At 39.9% G+C, this 23,386-nt stretch overlaps 1 protein-coding gene across 2 annotated transcripts in view; it reads left to right on the forward strand.

Annotated features, from left to right (window-relative positions):
* Nucleotides 1–23,386, forward strand: part of Dtd1 (D-aminoacyl-tRNA deacylase 1) — a 179,388-nt gene that overhangs the window by 37,501 nt on the left and 118,501 nt on the right. For both annotated transcript variants that reach the window (XR_007350537.1, XM_015490565.2), the window contains exon 4: nucleotides 550–656. Coding sequence is in view for 1 of the 2 variants with exons in the window: in XM_015490565.2 (XP_015346051.2) it covers nucleotides 550–656 (107 nt within the window). In the remaining variant the exon portion in view is untranslated. The remainder of the gene's footprint in view (nucleotides 1–549; nucleotides 657–23,386) is intronic.

The following is a 23,386-nucleotide window of genomic DNA, read 5'->3' on the forward strand; positions in this document are numbered from 1 at the left end:
AATTGATGTGCCCACTTTGTTAAGTCACTCTGAGATTAAGGATCATTGGAGAGAGGAAACTAGGTGGGAAAGAATCAGTGGTGAAAATTGTGGGGTTGTGGTAGGAGCAGAAGCTTCAGAGGTTACTGAGTTTGAGGTTGGGTCTGGTATCTGAGAAACCCCAGGGCATGAGGTCAGCCTGAATCCAGCAGGCCTGAGAGCAGAGCGGCTGTCCATGGTTGGAGGTGGAGGGGCCTTACTAGATAGGGTGCTAAGATTACCTCCCAAAGTGGTCAGGCCAGTTTACCCTCCTGCCGTGTTACATGCTGTTGCCCCCATTCTTCTCTCCCTTGGTGTTACCAGACCTTTATTTTCTTGCCAAGTCTTTTGGGATGTGGAAGCTTTTGCTGTTTAAACTTGCCTTTCCCTCATTCGGGGGCCAGCCATCTTGTGCTGTGTTGACTGGCTGGTGCTACGGCTCAGGTTTCAGATTCCATTGACATAGATGTGCTCTATAGATAGGGTAGCCTTGGATCTCCATCTCTAAAACTATTTGAATTGTTCTTTCAGATGGCAAGTTTGGTGCCTATATGCAGGTACACATTCAGAATGATGGGCCTGTGACCATAGAACTGGAATCCCCTGCTCCTGGCGCTGCTACCTCTGACCCAAAGCAGGTAAGCCTGAAGTTAGGGGCCTAGGTCAGTCTCCTGGGTACCAGTAACATGTCTTGGCTTTGATTTAGACTTGGGAACAGTCCTCAGTCTTAAGTTGGACGAAGTATTTTGTCACTGTTTATTTATTTATGTATTTCAACCCCATCACTATTTATTTATTTATATATTTATGTATATATTTATTTATTTAATTTTTTGGTACTGAGGAATGAGCCCAGGGGTGCTTAACCATTGAGCCACATCCCCACCCCTTTTTAATATTTTATTTAAAGACAGGGTCTTGCTGAGTTGCTAAGTGCCTGGCCAAGTTGCTGAGGTTGGCTTTGAACTTGTGATCCTCCTGCATCAGCCTTCCGAGATGCTGAGGTTACAGGTGTGTGCCACCGCACCTGGCTCTCATATTTATTTTAATACCTATCTTCCCAAGAATTCATGTTTGCATTGTTAACTCCTGAGATGTGGTAGGCTGGGACAACACAAAAAATGTCCTTAGTTCTTCCTCTGGGATGTTCCTGGGCTAAGTGCCATGACATCTGCTTGCCACTGGGTGGCAGCAGAGCCACAGCTCTGGCAGATTCACCCATTCAGAATAGTTACATGGAGCAGGTTCTGTGCCAGGAATGGGTGGATGTGCCACCCAAGGTTCTTTGTAAATCCTCATTTTTCTAAAGCAGTGTATGACCCACATTTCAGCAAAAGCGTAATTAAGATAGAGAAAGGAAATGCGAAATAGTCCTTGCAATCTGTGTGGTTTTGTTGTGTGCAACACATTTTCAAAAGCTTTAATTAATGCACTCATTTGATAGAGATGTGTGGCTCTGGTGGGCAGAGAAGTAGGAACCAAAGGGTTGTTCCTGTTCTTCCTTCTTTGCTTCCCTTGTGCCTTGCCAGGATGTTGTGCAATGATGCTGTCATGTGGGGGAAACATGGTAGAAATTCGTGGCTCTGATTGGTACAAAGACATATTTTTAAGGGGACTAGAACCTTTCTTTTCTGTTACCGACACTTTGTATTGACAAAGAAATGTCTATCAATGACTGATGGAGTAGTGCTAGACTTCCAAGGTGGTGACTGAGGGTCTTGGAATTATTAATAGCATTTAAAAAATCACAAATGAAAACAATCCACATGAATATGTAAGCTTTTCGTTTTGAAATAATTTGAGGCTTGCAGAAAGTTGGAAAAAAAACCAATTTCACATATTATTTATTTATTTTTTTAGTTGTAGCAGACATAATACCTTTATTTCTTTATTTTATTTATTTTTATGTGGTGCTGAGGATCGAACCCAGTGCCTCACACATGCCAGGCAGGTGCTCTGCTACTGAGCCACAACCCAGCCCAAGTTCCATATATTCTTTACCCAGCTTCCCTTAGTTTCAAAGTCTTTCATAAATGTAGTAGAATGATAGTCATCGAAATTAACATTGATTCATTTGAAATTTACTAGGTTTCTTTTTTTAAAAATTTTTTGTAGTTGTAGATGGACAATATGCCTTTATTTTACTAATTTATTATTATTATTTTTTTAATGCAATGCTAAGGATAGAACCCAGTGCCTCACACATGCTAGGCAAGTGGTCTGACACTGAGCCCAAGCCCCAGTCCTTCACTAGGTTTCTTTAACTGTCCTTTTTCTGTTCTAGGATAATGCAAAATTCCATGTGGCAATTAGTTGTCATTTCTCCTTTCCCTTTTCCCATCTGTGACGGTTGGTTGGCCTTTCTTTGTGTTTCAAAACTTTGACACTTTTCAAGAGTGCTGGCCTTTTATTTTGTAGAATGTGTCCCCATTTGGGTTTTCTGTGATTACATTGAGGTGTTGTGCATTTTGGGAGGAATATCAAATAGCACAAAAGTGATCTTGTGTCTTTAGTGCATCATATCAGGAGGCACATGCCGCAAATGAACTACTGCTGAATGTTTGGTCCTGTGATTATGCATGAAGACTCTGAGTCCTAAAACTGACAGTTTGTTTATTGGGGGGAGCAGGGGAGGCTGCTTTGTTTTTGCATAGTACATCTTTTATAGGGCAGTGTGAGGTTAAGACTTAACTATGGCATTACATATTGAAAACAACCAACTTGTTTGCTAGTACTAAGAAAACATTTTCCCCAGTAGACAAAATAGGATATGTTCTCATAAAATGCCAGGAAACATACACCTAAAGTACGTGCAGGAAGTACAGTTGGGCCTTATTTTTCTCCTTAATTGGGGTCGTCGTGTCCTGCAAGAATTAACCTAGCGTGAGGAGTTATTGCCATCCTGCCGTGTTCAGCATTCCAGCCTCCTTGGCTTTAGCTAATAAACAGGAACTCTGCATTAAGATTCTTCAGGGCACATTCTCTGTGACTTCAGGAGATCAGGCCCCAACAGTACATGATGTTGATTTGTTTTATTACAGGTGATGTTAATCTTAATACCTGGTTAAGGTGGAGTCTGTCAGATTTCTCCATCGTACATGAATTTTGACCTTCTCCACCTTGTCTGTACTTTTGCTCATCATGGCAGATAGCTCTTTCCGCTTTTCAGAAAAAGAAGCCAGTGGGTGGCATTGACCCTGCTTCTCTATCACCTCCTCCCACTGTAGTAGTAGAGCTTCCCTTCCTGTGTTGAGGCCAGCCTCTTCCCCTGGGCCAGAGTAGTGCAAAATGAAAGTGAGTCCCCTTATACAAAAGTTACCAAGATTTTTAAGATGGTTTCCTTTGTACCACTTGATCCAAGTAGCAACCTGTTTTTTCTTTCCTATTTTTAAAAAGAAATTCCTTTATTTTTTAAAAATGGGGCTTTATTTTGTTCATTTATTTATATGTGGTGCTGAGAATCGAACCCAATGCCTCACACATGCCAGGCAAATGCTCTGCCACTGAGCCACAACCCCAGCTCTGCAACCTGTTTTTTCTTATCCTTCATATTGATATTCCTTTGGAACTTAGAGAAAAATTCCTTCTTTTAATTAAGGATTATAAACTTTGTGGTATTTTGAGAAATAAGGCAATGTGACTGAAGAAATTAAAAAACAAATTCAAGATGGTGATAGCAGAGCATTAAACCAAGGGACTCCTGTGCGTATTGGGCCCTGTGTGACAACTGCAAGGGCATGCACCCTATGGAGCCAGACTGGCCTGGACTTGGAGCCTGTCCAGTCTACCTTCAGCAGAGTTGCATAAGCCCTCTGACATCTCTCAGACAAGTCAGTCAGTCTCTCTCACTCATCCATCTTATTCCCATTGGGTTTTTCTTTTTTCCCTCTCTCCAGTACTGGGCTGGAACTCAGGGACTTGCATAAGCTAGGAAAGTACTCTACCACTGAACTACACCCCTGGCCCTTTTTATTTTTGAGATAGGGTCTTGCTAAGTTTTCCAGACTGGTCTTGAACTTGTGATTCTCCTGTCTCAACCTCCTGAATAGCTGACAATACAGGTATATGTCACCCTGACTGGCTCTAGAAAAATTTTAGTTAGTCAAACATTTTGTTTTTCATTCTAAATATTTTTCTGGAAATGCTAGTTATACATTAAACTTTTGGGATATTAAAATTTCTTTAAATTATTACCCTTATTTTCTTATTTAGGTTAAAGATGCAGTTATCTTTGATAATAAATTTGGAGATGTAATGTACTACATGAGGATTGTAGTCAATATCATATTGTACGCTGGAAGTTTGTTATGAGAATAGATTTTAGGTATTCTCGAGACTCAGAAAAAAAAGGTACCTATGCAAGATTATGAATAAATAATTTAATTAACTATACTTTATTATGTATACCAAAACATCATGTTTTACATCTGAGATGTGTATATAATAAAAACCCAAACAACTCTAAAAATAGAAAACAAATCCAAATAGGCACGTCCAAACTTCTAAAATGCTGTGTTGACTTATTAAGTTAAAAACTACTTTTAGGTGCTTCTGAATCCTATAGTGGGGTCTCTGTTCAAATGTACCAATTGTCCAATTTTAGTTATTTTAATACATTTTCTGACCTGAAATTTGCACAGGTCTCTGTCCTCCAGCTCTCCAGTAGGTGGCAGCAAGCAGGCATAGAAGAGGCCTTGGTGACTGGTGCTGGCCTCTGCTTATGGCCTCTTTTTCTTTTCCTTTTCAATAGAGGGGCTTCCCTTTACAGGAAATAGTTATTTGGCTTGCTTTTGTGTTGATAGGAAGAGAACAGCCAAATTCGTTTTACTGATAGATAAACATGTGTTTCTATCAACCAAGCTTTTAATTCTAAGTGTTTTATTTCCCTATTATATTATGAACGGTTCAATTGCATTACAGAAAAATGGTTCTTTTGGCAAGTTTCTACATTACAGAAAAATGGTTCTTTTGGCCAGATGTTTTTTAAATATAGGCTTTTAAAACCGTCTGCACAAATGAACACTATATAGATGTGTGTTTGTATTTGTATGCCTGTATGGATGTGTGTTTGTGTATATATGCATCAGGTGTCTTTCTGTGATATGATGGTATGCTGGGCACCATAAGAGAGAGGGAAAAAAATGCTGCCGCCCAGTTCTTGCTTTTGGGAATAGATTTAGGGCAATATAAACCTGAAAGGCCAGTAATGGTGAACGGCATATCAATGCAAGACAATTTAGGGAATGTCACAGTGCCATGCAGTTGAGGCTTTTCCTTCAAATGCTTTTTGATGACGATTTAGGTTCCTTCCTATCATTTACCAAGGCCCCAGGAACCCGGCATCTGTGGCTGTCCTGTTTCTGACATCTTTCACTCCATCTTCTGTACCTTCTCTTGCCTCCTCTCCAATCTGAGAACAGGTCAAGCAAGTCTTTTCTTTGTCTGGCTCTTGTCTCAGTTCTAGTGTTTCCCCCTCAGAGGAGATTCTCTGACCCTCTCAGTCCCAAGGGTGCTTCCCCAGTTACTGTCATGCTGCCTTGGTAGTTTATTTCACAGACTTCACACTATCTGTTATCATCTTTCTTCCTTGCTTCTCATTTGTCCACACCACTCCTAAACTTACGCTCCCTGCATCTTATTCACTGCCGTGCCTTGGGAAGTGTTCCTGGGAGAGTGGTGTTTGATGAGGAATGGTGCCTTGCAGGTGGTGGCTGTGCTGTCTGAGAAAGTTTGGAGTTCTGAGAAGGCTGATGCCACTGCTGTTGTGCTGAGCTGGGAAGGCCTCCCAGGGGCCTAGAGATTTTAGCTGACCTTTAGGAGGAAAAGAAGAGAGGATTTTCAGTAATTGTTCTTAAACTTGTACTTCAAACAGGGGCAGATTCTTATTTTGAGAGTCTTCGAGCTTTGCCAATGAGTGATGCAGCTATTGTGGTGAAGAATGGGCTGGTAAAGGTGGTTTGCCTGCCTTAACCATGTAGTTAAGGCATGGAACTGGCCATGTAGTGTGTGCGTGTTTTCCATGACTACATCAGCAGCATGCCTGTTGCATTTATAGGCTGCTGTGTGGGTCCCATGATATGTTCTGACAGTGAGAAAGAGTTGGAAGAAGAGCATTATGTTCTTGCTCTGAAGGACATATTTCCAAAAGGAATGTGTAGAAGTAGTAGCAGAACTGCCAGACAGAAGCTCTTTTCTGTGTTGCATTTTTGTGAAAGAACACCATTCCAGCAGGAACCTCCTGATTATTACCTAGTGTGTGATTGCTGGTGTGAGTAGGTGGGTAGATACTGGAAGATTTAACAACCTAGTCCATTCCTACTATTAACTTATTCTTGCTCTTGTTTTAATCCTAAGTGGCCTTCCTCTGAACAGGAGCTATTTTCTTGGGCCTCACATGATTGGGGTTGCATGTATGTGAGAGCAAATGGGAGTTTCTCTTAGTGAGGAGGGGTGTTTAGTAATTGGGTAGGCCTAGGGTCTACATACTTGATCATGTTGCCATTAATTATTTTTGTTCTCTGTATATTGAGTGAACTTGAAAGCCTAACTATATAGAAATACTGAAAAGAGCTGAAAAAATGAACTTTCAAATACACATCTTTAAGTTAACTCACATGTTTATTGGCAAATCACTGGGATGAGTTGAGTGAAAAAACGGTGCCTTTGATTTTGTGAAGCTTCTAATTTTATGCTTTTCTGAATATCACCACTGCTTTGCCTATAATCTTTTTCTGTATGCTTGTCTTCTCAGCAAGCATCTGTCCGTGTGACTGGACCCTGTGTGCAGACTGAGCCATTCATAGGTCCTGTAGGGCCTGAGGGAGATGAGTGGGGCAGAGCAGGGAATGGGGAAAGAGCACCATTAAGTTTCATTTGTTTATAATATGCACTGTGCAGTCCAGGAGATGACACTGAGGACAGACAAGGACACAGGTGGCTTCTGTGGGAAATCCCCATTGCAGGTGCCCAGATGCGCTCTCCACGGCTGCATGTTTCAGCTTGAGGGATAGATTTAATGAAGTGTGCTAAGTACAAGGAAAAATTATGTTAATGCCAGTCTCCTCATAGACATTTGTTTAAATGTACGTATGTATTCCGTTTTTTACTCTTTTTTAATACTCAAACTGTAGATTCTAGTTCCCTGATTTTGGTTGACTTTAGCTTCAGTGATTATGTTGCCTAAACCAGGCCCCAATAGTTGGCTTGCCACGGAACTGTGTTTGCAAGTCTGGTTGCCAAAATAGTACTCAGATTCTGTTATTTACTCCAATCATATGGGTTCATTTTGTCAGATTAATTCATCAAATAAAAGTGGGGGACATAGTGGTAGAGCACTTGCCTAGTGTGTGCAAGGCCCTGGGCTTAATCTCCAGTACTACAAAACACAACAAAGCAAAAGTTGACTAAGACTCTTGGCTTGTTTTTACTGAAGTGTTACTAAAACAAAAAAAGGGGAACCTATTAGTTACTTCTTCATTATAAGTTTTGTTGTTTAGTCTTGGTTGTGGTGTCAAAGTGGATATGCTGATTTTGGGGACACCTGGCCAGACCTCTTACCTGTATGGAATCACACCTCTTTCTGATCCATTCCATCTGAATGTCTGCTTTCCTGTGAGTTATAAAATCAGCACAGTACTCCTGGGAGGGGTGGGCATAGAGGGTAAGTGCGCTCCTGGCCTCCCTCAGCCCTGTCCACTGCCACTGATAATCAGAATCTGTACCCATGCCTTGTCAGTGCTTGGGGGAAGGCCTGTCCCATGCATTAATATCTGACTGGTAGAAAAGGCAGGAACCTAGTAGACATTTGCAAGCAGGCTGGCTTCTTCCTAGTTGGACACTGCCCAGGAATTGTTTTTTATTTGAACCTTTTAATTTGTTTCCATATAGACAGATATCCTGTTAGTCCACTGTAGACTTAAAAAGAAACCTTTCCAGGGTGTGTGTGTGTGTGTCTGTGTGTGTGTGTGTGTACCTATCTGCTTGAGGACCCACAGATTGATCAATCAACTGACTTTCATCTTACCTTCTTATAATCCATAGCATATATTAATGAAATTGCAAAAATTTACAAGAGTTTGTTCCTTCCTATGGGAACTTGGCTGATCCATTTGAAACTATGATGTACTTCTTTTCTGCCAAAACATTTCTAAATTCACCAGAACTAAACAGATGTTTCAGCACATTAATGGGTACAAGTCACTTAATGTTTAATTAGGCAACTAAAGTTTAAGGGCTTTATTTGTGTCTATATATATATATATATATATATATGTATGTATGTATGTATGTTTTGGGCAGATTCTTATTTTAATTTTTAAATTTCATTTGTGGATATGTTTTTTAAAAAAGTCAAACTCCTTCCTTTACTGATTTGACTTGCCAAAGATTAACAGCATCCTTTTTATTCCCAAGGGAGGGAGGTAAAGTTTATCCTTCCTTGGGATTTTTACATTGAGCACAGCAGTAATTTAATTACAGACACTCAAGATTTTAATTAGGAATTCTTAGCTTTTTAGGTAATTTGTCAGGAGCTTCATAGTCTTTAAGTAATTATAGAAAATGTTGCCATTCAGTGGTGTTTTGTAGAAAACCTCATTCAAATATCTGCATCAGTAATGGAGAGAGAAAAATGGTCTGGAAGTTATAGAAATTTAAAAAATGCAGTTTTTGCTATAATTATTTTAAAGGTCTGCCCAATAGATAAAACACTTTGACTATGCAGAGGTGTTTGCCAAAATTCTAGGATTTGGCTGCAGTCTAATGACTGAAAAGGCATTTATCTTTTTAAGTTTAGTTATATCTTTTAAGAGGATGTTAGGATGGGCAAGTGGGGTGCTAATTGGAGCAAGTGGGCTTTTAGGGGTTCAGGAAATGCCTTGAGCTCATTGTGTTTTTGTGTGAGAGAGATCGAGGGGGGGCGGGGGTAGGGAGGAGAGAAAGAGAGAGAGAGAGAGAGAGAGAGAGAGAGAGCGCGCGAACCTTTTTCTGTCATGTTTGCCAATACCCCCCACCCCAAGTGCAGATGCTGGTGAGCTGGGGGCTGCTGTAGGCTGGGATTACATATTACTCCCTCTCCATGAAAGTCACTAGGAGCTGTAGTAGTATTCCTCAAGGGGTGGATTGAAACCCCTAGCATTTAACCACCCACGGTGCTTGTTAACATGTGGATTCCTGGGCCCACCCAGGTTTTCTGAACCAGAGTTGCAGGAATATCTGGATGTGGAGTGCAGAAGAGTAACAGATTTATGTTTGTAACCAGGTCTCTGTGTGCTCTGTTAAACACAGTGAATTTTGAGAACTGCTGGATCAGAGGACATCTGATGTTGCCATTTTTATCTACTCTAGGCATTAGTTTCTTCTGGACCACCCTCCCCTCCCCATTGCCATATGTCTAAAAATACTTTGCAACCTGTGCTTCTGCAGCTGCCAGGAAACAAGATGGCTGGGCTTCATTACTGAGGTCACATGTGAAACTATTCTCATTTATCAGCGCCCCTCCAGATCTCCTAACTGCTCTCCTCCCCAATACATGCAATGATGAAAATGTCCCCAGAGCATGGTGCATTCTCGACACAATTACAGATGTGTCAGGAAAAAGCCAATAGAACAGCAGCAGTTCAATACATTAGTGAATGATGACTGACCACTCTGCTGAGTGACATTGAAGCATGTGCCAATGGAATAACTTGTTTCTTAAGAGCCCAACATATGGATTTCTCAATGGCCAAGCTAATTGTAGTGGTGGAGCCTCTTAAGACTTTTAGTTGAAGAGTAACTTATAGTTCTCTTCGCTTTTGGCGTACTGGGCATTGAATGCCTCATTCATGCTGATATATTAATCAGATGACAATAAAAACCCAATGATGATCAATGTCTTAGAATGGAGATTGCAATTTAATAAAATGTATGAACGTTGAGGCTCCCATAAGCAGTTGTCTGATAATTTACTTTTGAACCCATATTGGACATTGTTAAAGGTTCATTTTGTGTGGTGTGTTATTACCTATAAAGTTCATGGCAAAAACTTTCTACAGTGAATTGTAGACTAGTTTCCTGAAGATTATTTATTATTTCTTGAATAAGCATCATGATTTTTTTCTCCTTGGAGTTTCTGTTCATCCATCTGAAATGAGCTCCTTCCCTATCTCTCTCTGTTGACATCTTCCCTGTCTTTTAACAGCATTTCATTCACAGCGCCTACTTACTCAGTGTCCATCCAGGTGTAACCTCCTAGCCGTTGAGTCTCCACTGCAGGGCTGTGTCACAGATGCCCTAGAGGTAGGGCTCTTGAATAAAAGCCCATGATATCCATCAGATAGTTTACTTGTTTATTCATGTACTATCCATCCACCCCATGTGCAACAGGCTGTCTACTCATCCCTCTGTCCACTCAGTTACCCACCACCTATGCATCCTTCATCCAACAGGTACTATTGGGTGCTTGCTCAGTGCTGGTCTAGCACTGAACCAAAGACATGCCCTCATGGAGCTTATGTACTAATCGGGAAACATACAAAAACAAGTATCATGCAAAATTGTGATTAATATTAAGAAATAAAACAGGACTAGATGTACAGAATGGTGTTGGGGTAGAGGCTACTTCAGGTACATGCACTGGGGAAGGGAGCCAGTGACATACGGACTTGAAGAAGAATGTGTTCCAGCAAGCTCAGAGTCTGGGTGATCTGTGGAAGGAGGGCCACAAGCCTTTTAATTTGTTTCCATATAAATAATAGTATTGTCAGTCCACTTGCAGACTTAGAAAGAAGCCTTTCTTTCCAGGGTGGTGTGTGTGTGTGTGTGTGTGTAAATATACAGATATAGTTATTGTGACAAGGAGGGGTTAAGAAATGAGGCCAGAGCTGTGACCTGGGCTTGATGGAGCAAGATTTCAGAGGCCAGACAGGATAAGGAGTTTTGATTCTGTTGCTGGTGGTTTGGAGATTTATTAGAACATGAGAGCTCTGACATGTGCCTGCAGAGATGGCTGAGACCAGATTGTAGTTTAGACTTAGGAAGGGTGGGATGTGTGGTGTCAGGATGGGTGGCAGGGACGGCATTGAGGGGTTCCTGCAGCAGGTCGGTGAGAAGTGGAGAGATTCTGGGTATATTTTGGAGGCTTTTAATCCCTCTGGTGTTCTGTCGCTCACAATGGAGCTATTCCAAAAATGACTCATGTTTGATTTCTGTCATTCTGTGACTTGAGCAATAGGGCAGAATGTGAAGTCTAACCTCCTACAGCTTGCTACAAGAAAGACCCCATTTTGCCTCTACAGCCAGTGTGATGGAGGGATTCCATGGCATAAATGTCAGACATTGAATGAGATCAGATATTGAAATCAAGGGGTGTAATTTTTGTCCCTGGATTGGAAGCCCAGGCACAAAGTAGAAACCTCTCAGGGTTTAAAAAAAATGCAAAAAAGTTCCAGGGACATAGACTGTCTCCCTCAGGTTAGCATGAATCTAGATATTTAACTATTACCCAGTTTTCTACCCCCACAAAGGGGGGGGGGGAAACCCAAATGAAATGAAATGGAAAAAAAAAACCCAAACAAAACAACAACACCCCCCCAACCAACTTTAATTATAAAAGGATATTGTAAAAAACTCAACAAACAGCATTTATATTGAATTTGATTTATGTATACTATTTTAGCTAACATTGTAAGGAAAATTTCTAAATTTAAATCAGGAGCTTGTTAGAGAAAAAAAGACTTATTTTTGGAAAATTATGTTCCCTGGTGTTCATTGATCTCGGAAATTATGGGACGTAATTGTCAGAAGAGACACAGAAGCTCCAGAGGCAGAGCGGAAGTGAAAGTCCAGGACTGGAGGAGCTTGTCTTGCTGAGAACTCCCACATGCTTCCTGCTGGTCGCAGGTCCAGAGTCTCATGGTAGCACTTCCTACCTGATTCCACCATCTTAGTTCTTTTTTTTGGTCAATGTGAAACACAAAAGCATAGCACTTCTGTGGAGATTCTTCACATGAACTGTATTCCTTTGACTACTTTCCTTAAAATGTGCAATTTCTTTTTCTATTTTTAATCATGAAAGTGAAGCCCGGGAGCCTCAATTTCTCTGTAATGGAAAGATCTAAGTTTGTGGCCTTGTTTCCATTTTCCAGGCCTCCTTCACATCAGGAATATGAAACCCATCATCTCCCTCAGGCAGTGGTTCCATTCAGGAATTGCATTGCTGTTTGACTGCAGAAGGAGGGCAAAGGCTATTATTAACCGTTGGTGTCATTGTTAGGTCACGAAACCTTCAGGGGATAAGCACAATTTCTATAAAATTTTATTTCAAAATCCAGACTAGATCTGGCCCTGTGCTCTGTGGATTCTTTTTTTTTTTCCCTCTCCAATTTCATTTTGTTCCTTCACCCCCTTTATTTTCCCTAGGGAAGAGTCTCTTATTATTATATTATTATTATTTTTAAAAAATTGCAAGCAAGCAAGCATGTATTACCTGGAAAGTACCAATTTAGAAATGTTATTTTTAAATAGTAAGCTTTTATAGTATTCCTGGGTAGAAAGGCATTTTTACAGAAACAGTTCTTTTCCTGTCTTTTATTTTTCTCATGAGCGCCTATAAAAGAGCATTTTATATCATTTTTTGTTACACATTATATATAAAATCAGTATTCTTTAAAAAAGTTTAGAAGTTTAAGATGCACTAAAAATACTTTTGCCTATAATTTGTCATTCTCAGAGGGAGCACATTGATTAAGTGCTATCTATTTCCTTTCAGACTTAATAAAAAATATTTTGACAAAATATCTACAATATAAAGTTCACCATATTAACCATTGAAAGTATACAGTTCAGAGTCATTAGAATATTCATATTATTGTACAACCGTTACCCCATCCTTCTACAGAACTCTTTTTATATTGCAAAACTGAAACAATCTATTATTAAACAGTACTTTCCCATTTTTTCTTCCCTCCAGTTCCTAAAAATCACCATTTGTTTTTGAATTTGGTTACTCTGTCACATGAATGAAATCATAATATTTGCCCTTTTGTAACTGTGTTTTTTTCATTTAGCATAATGTCTTCAAGATTCATCCATGTCAAACATTATGTTCATAGCAGGTGTCAGAGTTTCCTTCTTTTTAAGGCAGAATAATAGTCCATTCTATATATGTACCATGTGTATTCATTCATTTATCCATGGATTTTTGGATCATTTCTATTTCTTAGCTATTGTGAATAGTGCTCCTATGAACATTGACATATCTCTTCAAGACCTTTTGATTCCTAGAAATGGAATTGCTGAATCATCTCTCTCTCCCTCCCCCATATATATTTTTGTTGTTCTATATACATAAAATTTAGTTGTTCTAGGAACAGACATAATGTTTTCCACAATGTCTAGACCATTTTACATTCCCATCAGCAAGGCACAGAGTTCTCATTTTTTTACATTCTCACCAATAGTTATTATTTTCTGTTTTATTTTTTATACTAATCTTCATAATAGGTGTGAAGTATATCTCACTGTGGTTCTTATTTTTAATTTCCTACTGATTAGTTATTTGAGTATTGATCTCGGAAATTATGTGTTTATTGACCATTTGCATGTATTATTTGGAGAAGTGTCTATTCATGCCCTTTGCTTATTTTTTTTAATATTTATTTTTTAGTTGTAGCTGGACATAATACTTTTATTTTATTTATTTTTATGTTGTGTAGAGGATTGAACCCAGGGCCTCGCATGTATAAGGCAAGCACTCTACCACTGAGCCACAACTCTAGCCCTCTTTGCCTATTTTTTAATTGGGTTGTATGTGTTTTTGTTATTGAACTTTAGGAGTTCTTTTTATATTCTGTATATTAAGTCCTAATCGAATATATGATTCACAGATATTTACTCTCATTCTGTGGGTTGCCTTTTCACTCTGTTGAAGGGTCCTTTGATGCACATCTTTTTTTTGGTAAAGAGACAGGTTTCTGCTCTGTTTCCCAGGCTAGCCCAGAACTCCTAGGCTCAAGCAATCCTCCTGCCTCTGTATTTCAAGAAGCTGGGATTACAGGCGCATGACACCACACCTGGCTCACACAATTTAAAAATTTTCAACTTGTCAGTTTTTATTTTGTTGCCTGTACTTTTGATGTCATGTCTAAGAAATTATTGCCAAATCCAAAGTCATGCATCTTTCCCCTTATGTCTTCTTCTAAGTGTTTTATAGCTTTAGCTCTTATATTTAAGTCTTTGATCCATTTTGAGCTAATTTTCATGTATGACATATAATGTGTGATACATTTCTATTACAAATAAATTGGAAGAAAATTATTGAGAACTTCTTTGATGGAATCATTTAAGAGTAAGTTGTTTATCTGATGCCCCATTACCCCTGATCTCAATAGTATATTTCCTGCGAACAAGGGCATTTTCTCATAGAACCCCAAAATGTACATCAAAATCAGAAAATTACTATTAATATTTTACTAGCATCTAGTCCTCAGACCCCATTCACATTTTTCCAGTTATCCCAGTAAGGTCTTTTATAGTAAAGGATCAGAATCATGCATTGCATTTTTTATATATCTTTAGTGTCCTTAATCGAGATCAGTTTTTTTAGTCTTTCTTTGACTTTCATGACCTTAATTATTTGGAAGAATACAGGTATTATTTTGAAGATTGTCCTTCAATTTGGGCTTATCTGATGTTCCCTTAGAGTTAGATTCAAGGTGTGTGTGTGTGTATGTGTGTGTATATGTGTGTGTATATGTGTGTGTGCTTGTGTATGTTCAAAAGTGTGCTTGACCTAAGTGGTACCACACTGAATATTACTATTCTAAAACATGATTTCTTTCCAGCAATGCCCCTTTTCTTTGTTACATTCTATCCTAATGGCAAGACAGAATTCTCTTATAATAATATATGGTACTGTTTAGCTCTTCTCCTTTAGAGGATTTATAGAGTTGTTGGCAATTTTTTTGCTCTTTTGTGATACAAGAAAATTTTCATGTGCATTTCTGCTTGTGGATCTGGATTTTCTAGGCGTTGGAAAATTTCTTCTCAGGTTTATTATTATTTTTAAAAATAGAAATATTTCAAACATACAAAAAATACAGAGTAATAATTAAGCCTTTTTTAATATTTATTTTTTTTAGTTGTACTTGAACACAATACCTTTATTTTATTTATTTATTTTTGTGGTGATGAGGATCCAACCCAGTGCCTCGCACGTGCTAGGTGAGTGCTGTACCGCAGAGCCACAATCCTAGCCCAAATACAGAGTATTAACACCTATTCTTAACGAATGCTAATTTTGGTTCTAGAATCCTTTTTTTTTCAATATTTATTTTTTAGTTGTAATTGGAAATAATACCTTTATTTTATTTATTTTTATTTGGTGTTGAATATCAAACCCAGGGCCTCTCACGTACTAGGTGAGTGTTCTACTGCTGAGCCACAACCCCAGCCCTGGTTCTAGAATCTTTAAATTGGTAAAATTGTCATTCCATTCAATAAATGGCTAATGGGGAGTTTTACTGGGACTTGTTCAAAGTAGTGTCTCACTGAGTGAGAATTATTGTTAATGATAAAATTGCTCAAAACTACATAGCTCTTTCAAGAGAAAGATATTTTGGGAAAACTAGTCAGGTAAAAACAACAGAAAATATAGGCCTACCTCCCAGATGTGACCTCTGAGTAAAATACCATGGGCTCAGCCAACTTTAAAAAGACTTCTCTTATGTCTTTCTTAATAGATTTTAATAAAATCAAACAGGGAGGATTATCAAAGGTTAAGAATAATAGGCCTGAAAGAATTGCTTAGAACCTGTTTGTTTCTCATCTTGGATTCTTTCCTTGGCTCTGGAGTTGGCTGAGATAGGAATTGCATTCAGGAATTCATTCCAAGCTTAGTTCAGTATCCAGGATAGATGTGTGATAAATCAGTTCTATAATCATGTGTGATGTTGGGCAAATCAAAGAAAGGGGAAGGAAAGGCATCAGGTCAGAGCTCGGCTTGCTTCATCAGACCATGGGAAATGGAATTCTCTAAGGATAAATGAATAAATAAATAAGTAAATTCAGAACTTGGAGCAGAGTGTAATGATGGAGAGCATCAGGAGTTTTATTGAAGTATCTAATTTTTTTACCTGAGGAAATGGAAACAAAGGGGGAGTCTGTCTCCTAATTCATATACCAACAGGGAGAGATCTGTAGGTGACAGAACTGTAGAGTCCTTGGACTCCCTCAAACCCTCTGTTAGAAGGCATGAGGCCTGTTATGTCTAACTATTATTTCTGGAAAAATGGGATGCAGCTTCTCTAAGCTTTGGAGATGTGGTCTAGCTACCTAGAAATGGAGTCTCTATGTTCCTGTATTATGGATGTTCCATGGCTGGGTATTCTTTTTTTCTTTTGGTCATATAGTAATTGTACATTTTTTATGGGGCACAATATGACATTTTGATGTACATGTACAGCTGCAGTGATCAGATCAGAGTAATTGACATATCTACCACCTCAAACACTTATCATTTCTTTGTGCTGAGAACATTCAGAATCCTTGTTATTAGTGATTTTGAAATATACAGTAGTTGTCAATCATAGCTACCCCGAGGTTCTATAGAACATACGAAGTTATTATTCTTATCCAGCTGCATGCCTGTGCCTGTTAACCTTCTGCTCCCCTCTCCCCTTTTCCAGCTATTGGACTCACTGTTTATAGTTCTATGAGATGACTTCCACATGTAAGTGAGAACATGTGGTATTTGTCTTTCAGTGCCTGAATTATTTCACTTAACATAATGCCATTCAGTTTCATCTGTATTGCCACAAATTATAGGATTTCTTCTTTTTTATGGCCAAATGATATTCCATTGTGTATATGTACCATATTTTCCTCATCCATTCATCCATTGCTAGATGCCTAAGTTGATTCCAGTCCTGGCAGTGGTGAATAGTATTGCAATAAACATGGGATTGCAGATATATCTTTAACACACTGATTTTCTTGACCGCAGTGGTTTGTTTTCAATGCTAAATAATATTCCTGGGAGAATTCCTCTTGGCTGGTTTATCAATAGTGAAGTGCAAAGGAACAATACAGATTTCTTAACATTTTCACTACTTTGGGATCCTATCCCCTCTAAAATGGTGTTTGACAGGAACGTGGCTTTTGTTTTTATTTCATGATGCCTAGATCAGAGGTAAAGACAAATAACTTGTGGATTTCAGTGTGAAACCAACAGCAACAGCAGTAACCACAACCAGGAATCAGTCTGGGGCTTTGGTGGGTCCCTCTTCTAAATGTTTGAAGCACTATATATTTATGGTCATAAAAATGACCTGTCAGTATTTTAGCATGTATCAGAGTGAAAGTGTTTCAGTCATTGGCTTAAGATTCTGAGTGTAGACTAGAAATAGTTGTTACAGTTTGAATCTGAGATGTTCCCCCAAAGCTCCTGTGTTGAAAGCATGGTCTCCAGTGCAGCAAGGTTCAGAGGTAGGGCTTTTAGGCAGTGACTGGATCATGAGGGCTATAACTCGTCAGTGGATTAATCCATTTGATGGATTAATAACTTGAAAGGATTATGGGATGGTAGTTAGGCAGGTTGGATGTGGTAGGAGGAAGTAGGTCCTTGGAGACATGGCCTCGGGGACTAGATCTGTCCTTGGTTCCCTCCTCCCTCTCTCTGTCTCTCTCCTGGGCTGCTAAGAGTTGAGCAGCTTGCCTCCGCCAAGCCCTTCCACCATGATGTTCTGCCTCACCTCTGCCCACAGCGATGGAATTGTCTGACCATGGACTGAGACCACTGAAGCTATGAGCCAATGTAAACATCATTCTCTGAGTTGTTCTTGTCAGGTATTTTGGTCACAGTGATGAAAAGATGACTACCACAATAGTGCTTCCAAGGATATTTTTCCCCTTTATCCTTTCTAGGGATATAGAACATTTGACATTTGAAGTGGTGCCATCCAGGGTAGGTGTCTACCTCACATTTGTTCCCAGTATCTGGGAAAGACTGAGATAGAAGTGAGGCCTCTCTGGACAAGGGCAAGGAGCAGGGCAGCCTTGTCAGACCTTCACTGTGAACCATGTCTTGTGGCTGTCAAAGCCTGTGGTGAGCTGGCAGCTGGCTTTGATCTGGCATTTGTTTTACAAGAGGCTAAAGTGCCCATTATACAAGAACAATGTCATTATGGGCTTGAAAATAAAAGGGCTTTTCCTGTGCTGCAGATACATGCCTGTGTGTCCAGATCTTGCCTGTGTTCAGTGTCTGGATATGGAGGATGAGAAGGGTCTCTAGGCTTCTTTTGGTCCTGAGTCTACCATTCATCCTCTCTGCCTCTTTATTAAAGGTTGGAATAATACACAAAATGCTTAGTGTAGCTTTTTCCTCCTTTTCTCTCCTGATGGCCCTTGTGGAGTTTAAAGTAGGAAAAGAAGAGTTCAATGCAGGGCCGAGGGTTGGATATCCAGGAATTCTGGAATGACAGCTTCTAGAACCTTATAGAATCCCTTGGATTTGTTGTCTTTTATGCATCAGGTTAGAGGGTGAGTGGTCCTCTGGGATCTTCTAGTTTTAGAAACCTGTGGGTCTGTTGTGTTGATAGTTGGCCTTTTGGAGGACTATGTTTTTGCTCATCTGCCTTCATTAGCTCTCTGCTGACACTGTTTTATTTTAGGCCTTTATTCTTGACAAGAAACCTGTAACCCAGAGTGGTTTTGAAATCTCCACTGGGGCCTCTTAGGAACGGTGCAGGCATCAGTCTCTGTACCTTGATGAAAATCAGATGTCTAAAGAGGAGGGTGTGTATGTTAATGAGCCATATGGCCCCAATTGCAATTCAGGCTCATCAACCCTGACCTTCTGAGACAACCACTTATATTTGGCTTAAACTTGAGCTCAGCAGAACAAAGTTAAACCCTGATAATGGGGGAAAAGAATTCCCACTTTCTCTGCTCCTCTAATCAACCAGCTCCAAGGTCTCCAAGGCCAAATATTTCAGAAGTAACAAATGTAAATAACCTAACATATTCATTTTAAATATATATCTTCCAAAATGCATTGATGTTTTCATTGGCTTTGAGTGAGAGACTAATTTCTTTTTTTCAGGTTAGTTTTGGGCTATTTTCTTTCAGTATTCTTTCCCATATATATTTATTTTAAAAATATAGTTGAGATTGTACTTTGTAGTTAGTGTTCCCCCTTTCCTTCTAAACAATCACAGACCTGTACATGTTATTAAAATTTTTCCCAAACATTTCTCTTGATTAATGTATAATTCATTGTATGAATATTCCCTAATCCATTTATCTGTTTTCATTTTTAGATATTTAGGTGGTTTCCTGTTTTTGTTTTGTTTGCTATCAAAAATTCTATTAAGTCCATCTTTGTATGTAAATCTTCATCTTCATTTTTTATTAATTTCCCGGTATGGACTGAATGAAATTGAATTATTAAGTGAAAGAGTATGTTCATTTAAGGTCCTGAATCACATTTTCAACAGCTTCCTAGAAGGGTTGAATTAATTTATGTTTTCACCAACAGAATGTACAACTTTGTGCCTCAGCATTGCTGTTATTACTGTAATCTTATGTACTTTCTTCCTCTTTTTTCTATTGTGAACCCCCTTTCCTCTATGCATCCTTATGTATAGTCTTGGTTTTTGGATCCACCTTGGTCTTCTGATTGCATGACTGGAGGCTTTCTCCTGTGTGGCTCTGGCATGGCACTGAGAAAGATCTGGAAGTACCTGGAAGAATCTCTGGAATAAGGAGCAACTTAGCCTGCCACAGTCCCTTCATTTGGAAGTTTATAGTATTTTAGAAGCAGTAAGACATCCTGAAGCAACTAAAACTTTTAAGAAAGATATTGGCTTAGAGTTTAATTTTTATGTAGGTTTGTGTATGCAGGTAGCTTAGCTATTTCTCTCTTTCTTTCTTTTATCAGGAATTGAACCTAGGAGTGCTTAACTACTGAACCACATCCCTTGCCCTTTTTATTTTTTATTTTGAGACAAGTCTCACTAAGTTTCTTAGGGCTTCACTAAGTTGCTGGGGCTGGCCTTGAACCTAGAATTCTCCTGTCTCAGCCTCCTGAGTTGCTGGGATTATAGGCATGCACTATCATGCTGTGACTAAGCTTCCTTGATGAACAAGGGAACATACCATCTTTGGGAGGCCAATTTCTTTACTTGATCCACAACCATATGTGTTAAAATTGGGACAGTTGTTTGCATTTGGTTCCTTTTCATATGTATTTATTGACTATTTTTCATGTGCCAGATTCTCTTATCATGGGGACTAAAAAGAGAAATAAGGCCTATTTTTTTTTCCTTCTTCTTCAAGAAGCCCTACTTTAGTGGGTTGGAGATCACATTGGGACAGTTCTGAAAGGACACTGTTTGTCTGGACTGAGGGAGTGAGTGGAATACTTAGAGCCTGGGGTGGAAGCATGGTCATTTGAACAGGTGTACATGAGCAGGTAATAGATATCTGGGTGAGAAGAGGTAACTGGGTTTGAAAGCTCAGGGAAGGGACTGGTATATTCCTGGAAGACCATGTATAAGAGGAGGGGATTTGAACTACCTGTGGAATAAGAAGCAGAGGATCTGGTGGTATGAGAAAGCTGTGGGTGGCAAGGAGGACAATGGCCTAGAGAGGCAGTGCAATGACCACAGTGCTTAGTGTCCTGGAAAAGATCTTGAACTTGGCCCTTGGGCACAGGGCAACCATTTAAGAGAATTCAGGAGTGTGGGATGGTCAGATCTGCTCTTTAGTTGTGATCCTCTTGAGGTAGGATGGTGGACAGATGGGACTCAGAGTGACAGGGGAGGCAGGGGGAACTGCATTGGGCCTGGCTAGAGAGGAGCAAAATGGGAGCCAGATGGACTGGGGATGATGAGGAGAGAGTGGTATCATCAACCCAGCTTGGGTCCAGAATGGGAGCAATACTTTTTAAGGGGCTTTTCTGTTTCCTGAATCACTGTGGGTCCTATAGGACCAATTGTTCCATTTGTTTATCTTATCCCTTCTATTTAGTGTTGATAACTTTTCCTCAAATGCTGCTATAGTAGAGATGTAAAATGTCCCCCAAAGGCTCATATATTAAAAACCTAAACTACGGTGCTATTGGGAGGTTGTGGAATGTTTAGAAGGTGGGGCCTAATGAAAGGAAATTAGGTCATTGGGGTGTGAAATACTGGGACCTCCTCCTCTTCATGTTTTTCTCTTTTGTTTCTTGGCCACCATGAGATGAACAGGCTTTTTCCCATTATGCTCTTCTGCCATGATCTATTTGCCACAAGCCCTAAAGCAACAGGGCCAATTAACCATAGACTGAAACCTCTTTTTGAGTTGTTTATCTCAGGTATTTTGTCACAGAGTTGGACAGCTGACCAACATAAGTGCACAGTGGCCCTTGATGCAAAATGAAAATGCTGGATTTGACCTTATTTATTACTCCTTGGTAAATATTTATGGATAAAGAAACAGGTCACTGTGATGATAAGCTGGTGCATTTTCTCATCTGATGCCACAGCAGGCCTTGTTAGAAGGGCTAAGTGTAGAATCTGTGCCTGTCAGTGGATAGTGTGCTCAGTGCTTGGAAACCTTCATCAAAGCCACTGGTTTTCAACATTGGATATGAATTAGAATTACCCAAGTTGCTGAAAAAAATTCCTGTTGCCTAGGCTGCACCTCAGACCAGTGACACCCAAGTCTTTCAGTGGGGTAAGAGGTTCCAGTCTGCAGTGAAGTTTGGGACCACTGAGCAGTGGTGGGGTCCTTTTTCCTAGACCTCTACAGGGATGGATGGAGCATCTGGAGGGCTCTGTGCAAAATGAAAATGCTATTCTTGTTCAAAAGGGAAAAAAGTACCTATATAGACACTAAACTGCAAAACTTTTTCCTTTTATTAATGGTCTCACTCTCCATCGTCATGGTGCTTTTTCTATTCAATGTCATATTAACCAAGGTAGAATAAGAAAGTTATATCATTAGCATGGATTTTACCATTCATATTGTGCAGTGCCAGTTTTAAGCACAGATTTAACTGGTATGTGAAATCATCAAAATTGCATAATTCACATTTTGTATCTCATGCATGCATATGAATTTTATTCTTATGACAATGGTAGAGATTAGCTTACCTAGTTTTGTTTCACTTCTTGATACACACACTTTCTATCATTACCCCTCCCATGTTTACCAATGAGTAAGGAAGGACTTTCAAGGAAAGAAACAATGGGCCACTTTGTTTTTCCCTTTCCATGTCATCATGTTTATGGTAAGTAGTGGCTAATGCAGGAGGTAGCATGAGCAAGTGCCCCAGTCTGGCTGGGCAGAATTTAGGAGCCACTTGTCAAAAGAAACGAACTTTATTTTTAGAACACACACACCACACCACACAGCTCTTCAGGAATTCCCTCAGAGCCCAACTGCCACCACCGGCTTCCCACAAGCCTCTCAACCTCCCCCACTCCTCCTGCTCTTGAGGCCCATTGGCTGGGTCATGTGGGCGGAGCCAAAAAAAGTTCCCCAATGAGCAGCTCTGTGGTCTGAAAGGGCGGGGAAGAAGCCCAATGAGCATCACCGCAGAGGAGCCAATCAGTTGGCAGCTAGAAGTTTGCTGGGGCTGCTGTGAGCCAATCATCAGCTGGCAGCTGAGAGTTTGCTGGCAGCTGGAAGTTTGCTGGGGCCCCTTTGACTGTGGCTCTCAACAAGCAAGAAAGCTGTGATGGGGTCCCTTGGTTGTTCATGTTTTTGGAACACAATTACCTTCTTTCTGTTTTCAAGGCAGTTCTAGTTCATGGAAAGTGAACTCTTGGGGCTGTCATCCCCACTTCTTCAGTCATAGAAGTCTTATACTTTGCACTTGCTTTGAGTGTTGCAGAGTTCCCTTGCATCATGAGTTCACTGGGATTCTGTGTGTCTGGAACATCCTGAATGCTATGTGTTGCTGGCAGAGCAGGGAAAGATTGTGGGCACCCACATCATGCATATCTCCTCTGGTCATGTGCATGCACCTGATCACTTTGAACTTCACCTGCCAGATTCTTAGGTAAAATTATTTCAAGATGGCGCTAGCAGAGCATTAAACTAAGTGCAGACTTTGTTGAGTGTGTGCTTAATTTCCACGCCATGCTGTCAAGTCCTGCCACCCTTGTCGCATTGTAGCCTGTTTCCTCCATCCTCCTCCCATCATATCACTTCATACTGCAGCTCCTCTGCGCTGCACTCCCTAGGGCCCTACATTGCTTCACTTCATACTTCTCTTATCACCTTCTAAAATCTTCTAACTGCAGCTATTGGTTATTTACTTTTAAAATTTGTTTCCTGTTTCTCCTGCTAAACTGTAAGTAAGTTCCCTAAGGGCAGGGACCTTAGACCACTTAAGGGAAGG

The sequence above is a fragment of the Marmota marmota genome, unplaced genomic scaffold (assembly GCF_001458135.2).
Source record: "Marmota marmota marmota unplaced genomic scaffold, marMar, whole genome shotgun sequence".
NCBI classification, from domain to species: Eukaryota; Metazoa; Chordata; class Mammalia; order Rodentia; family Sciuridae; genus Marmota; species Marmota marmota.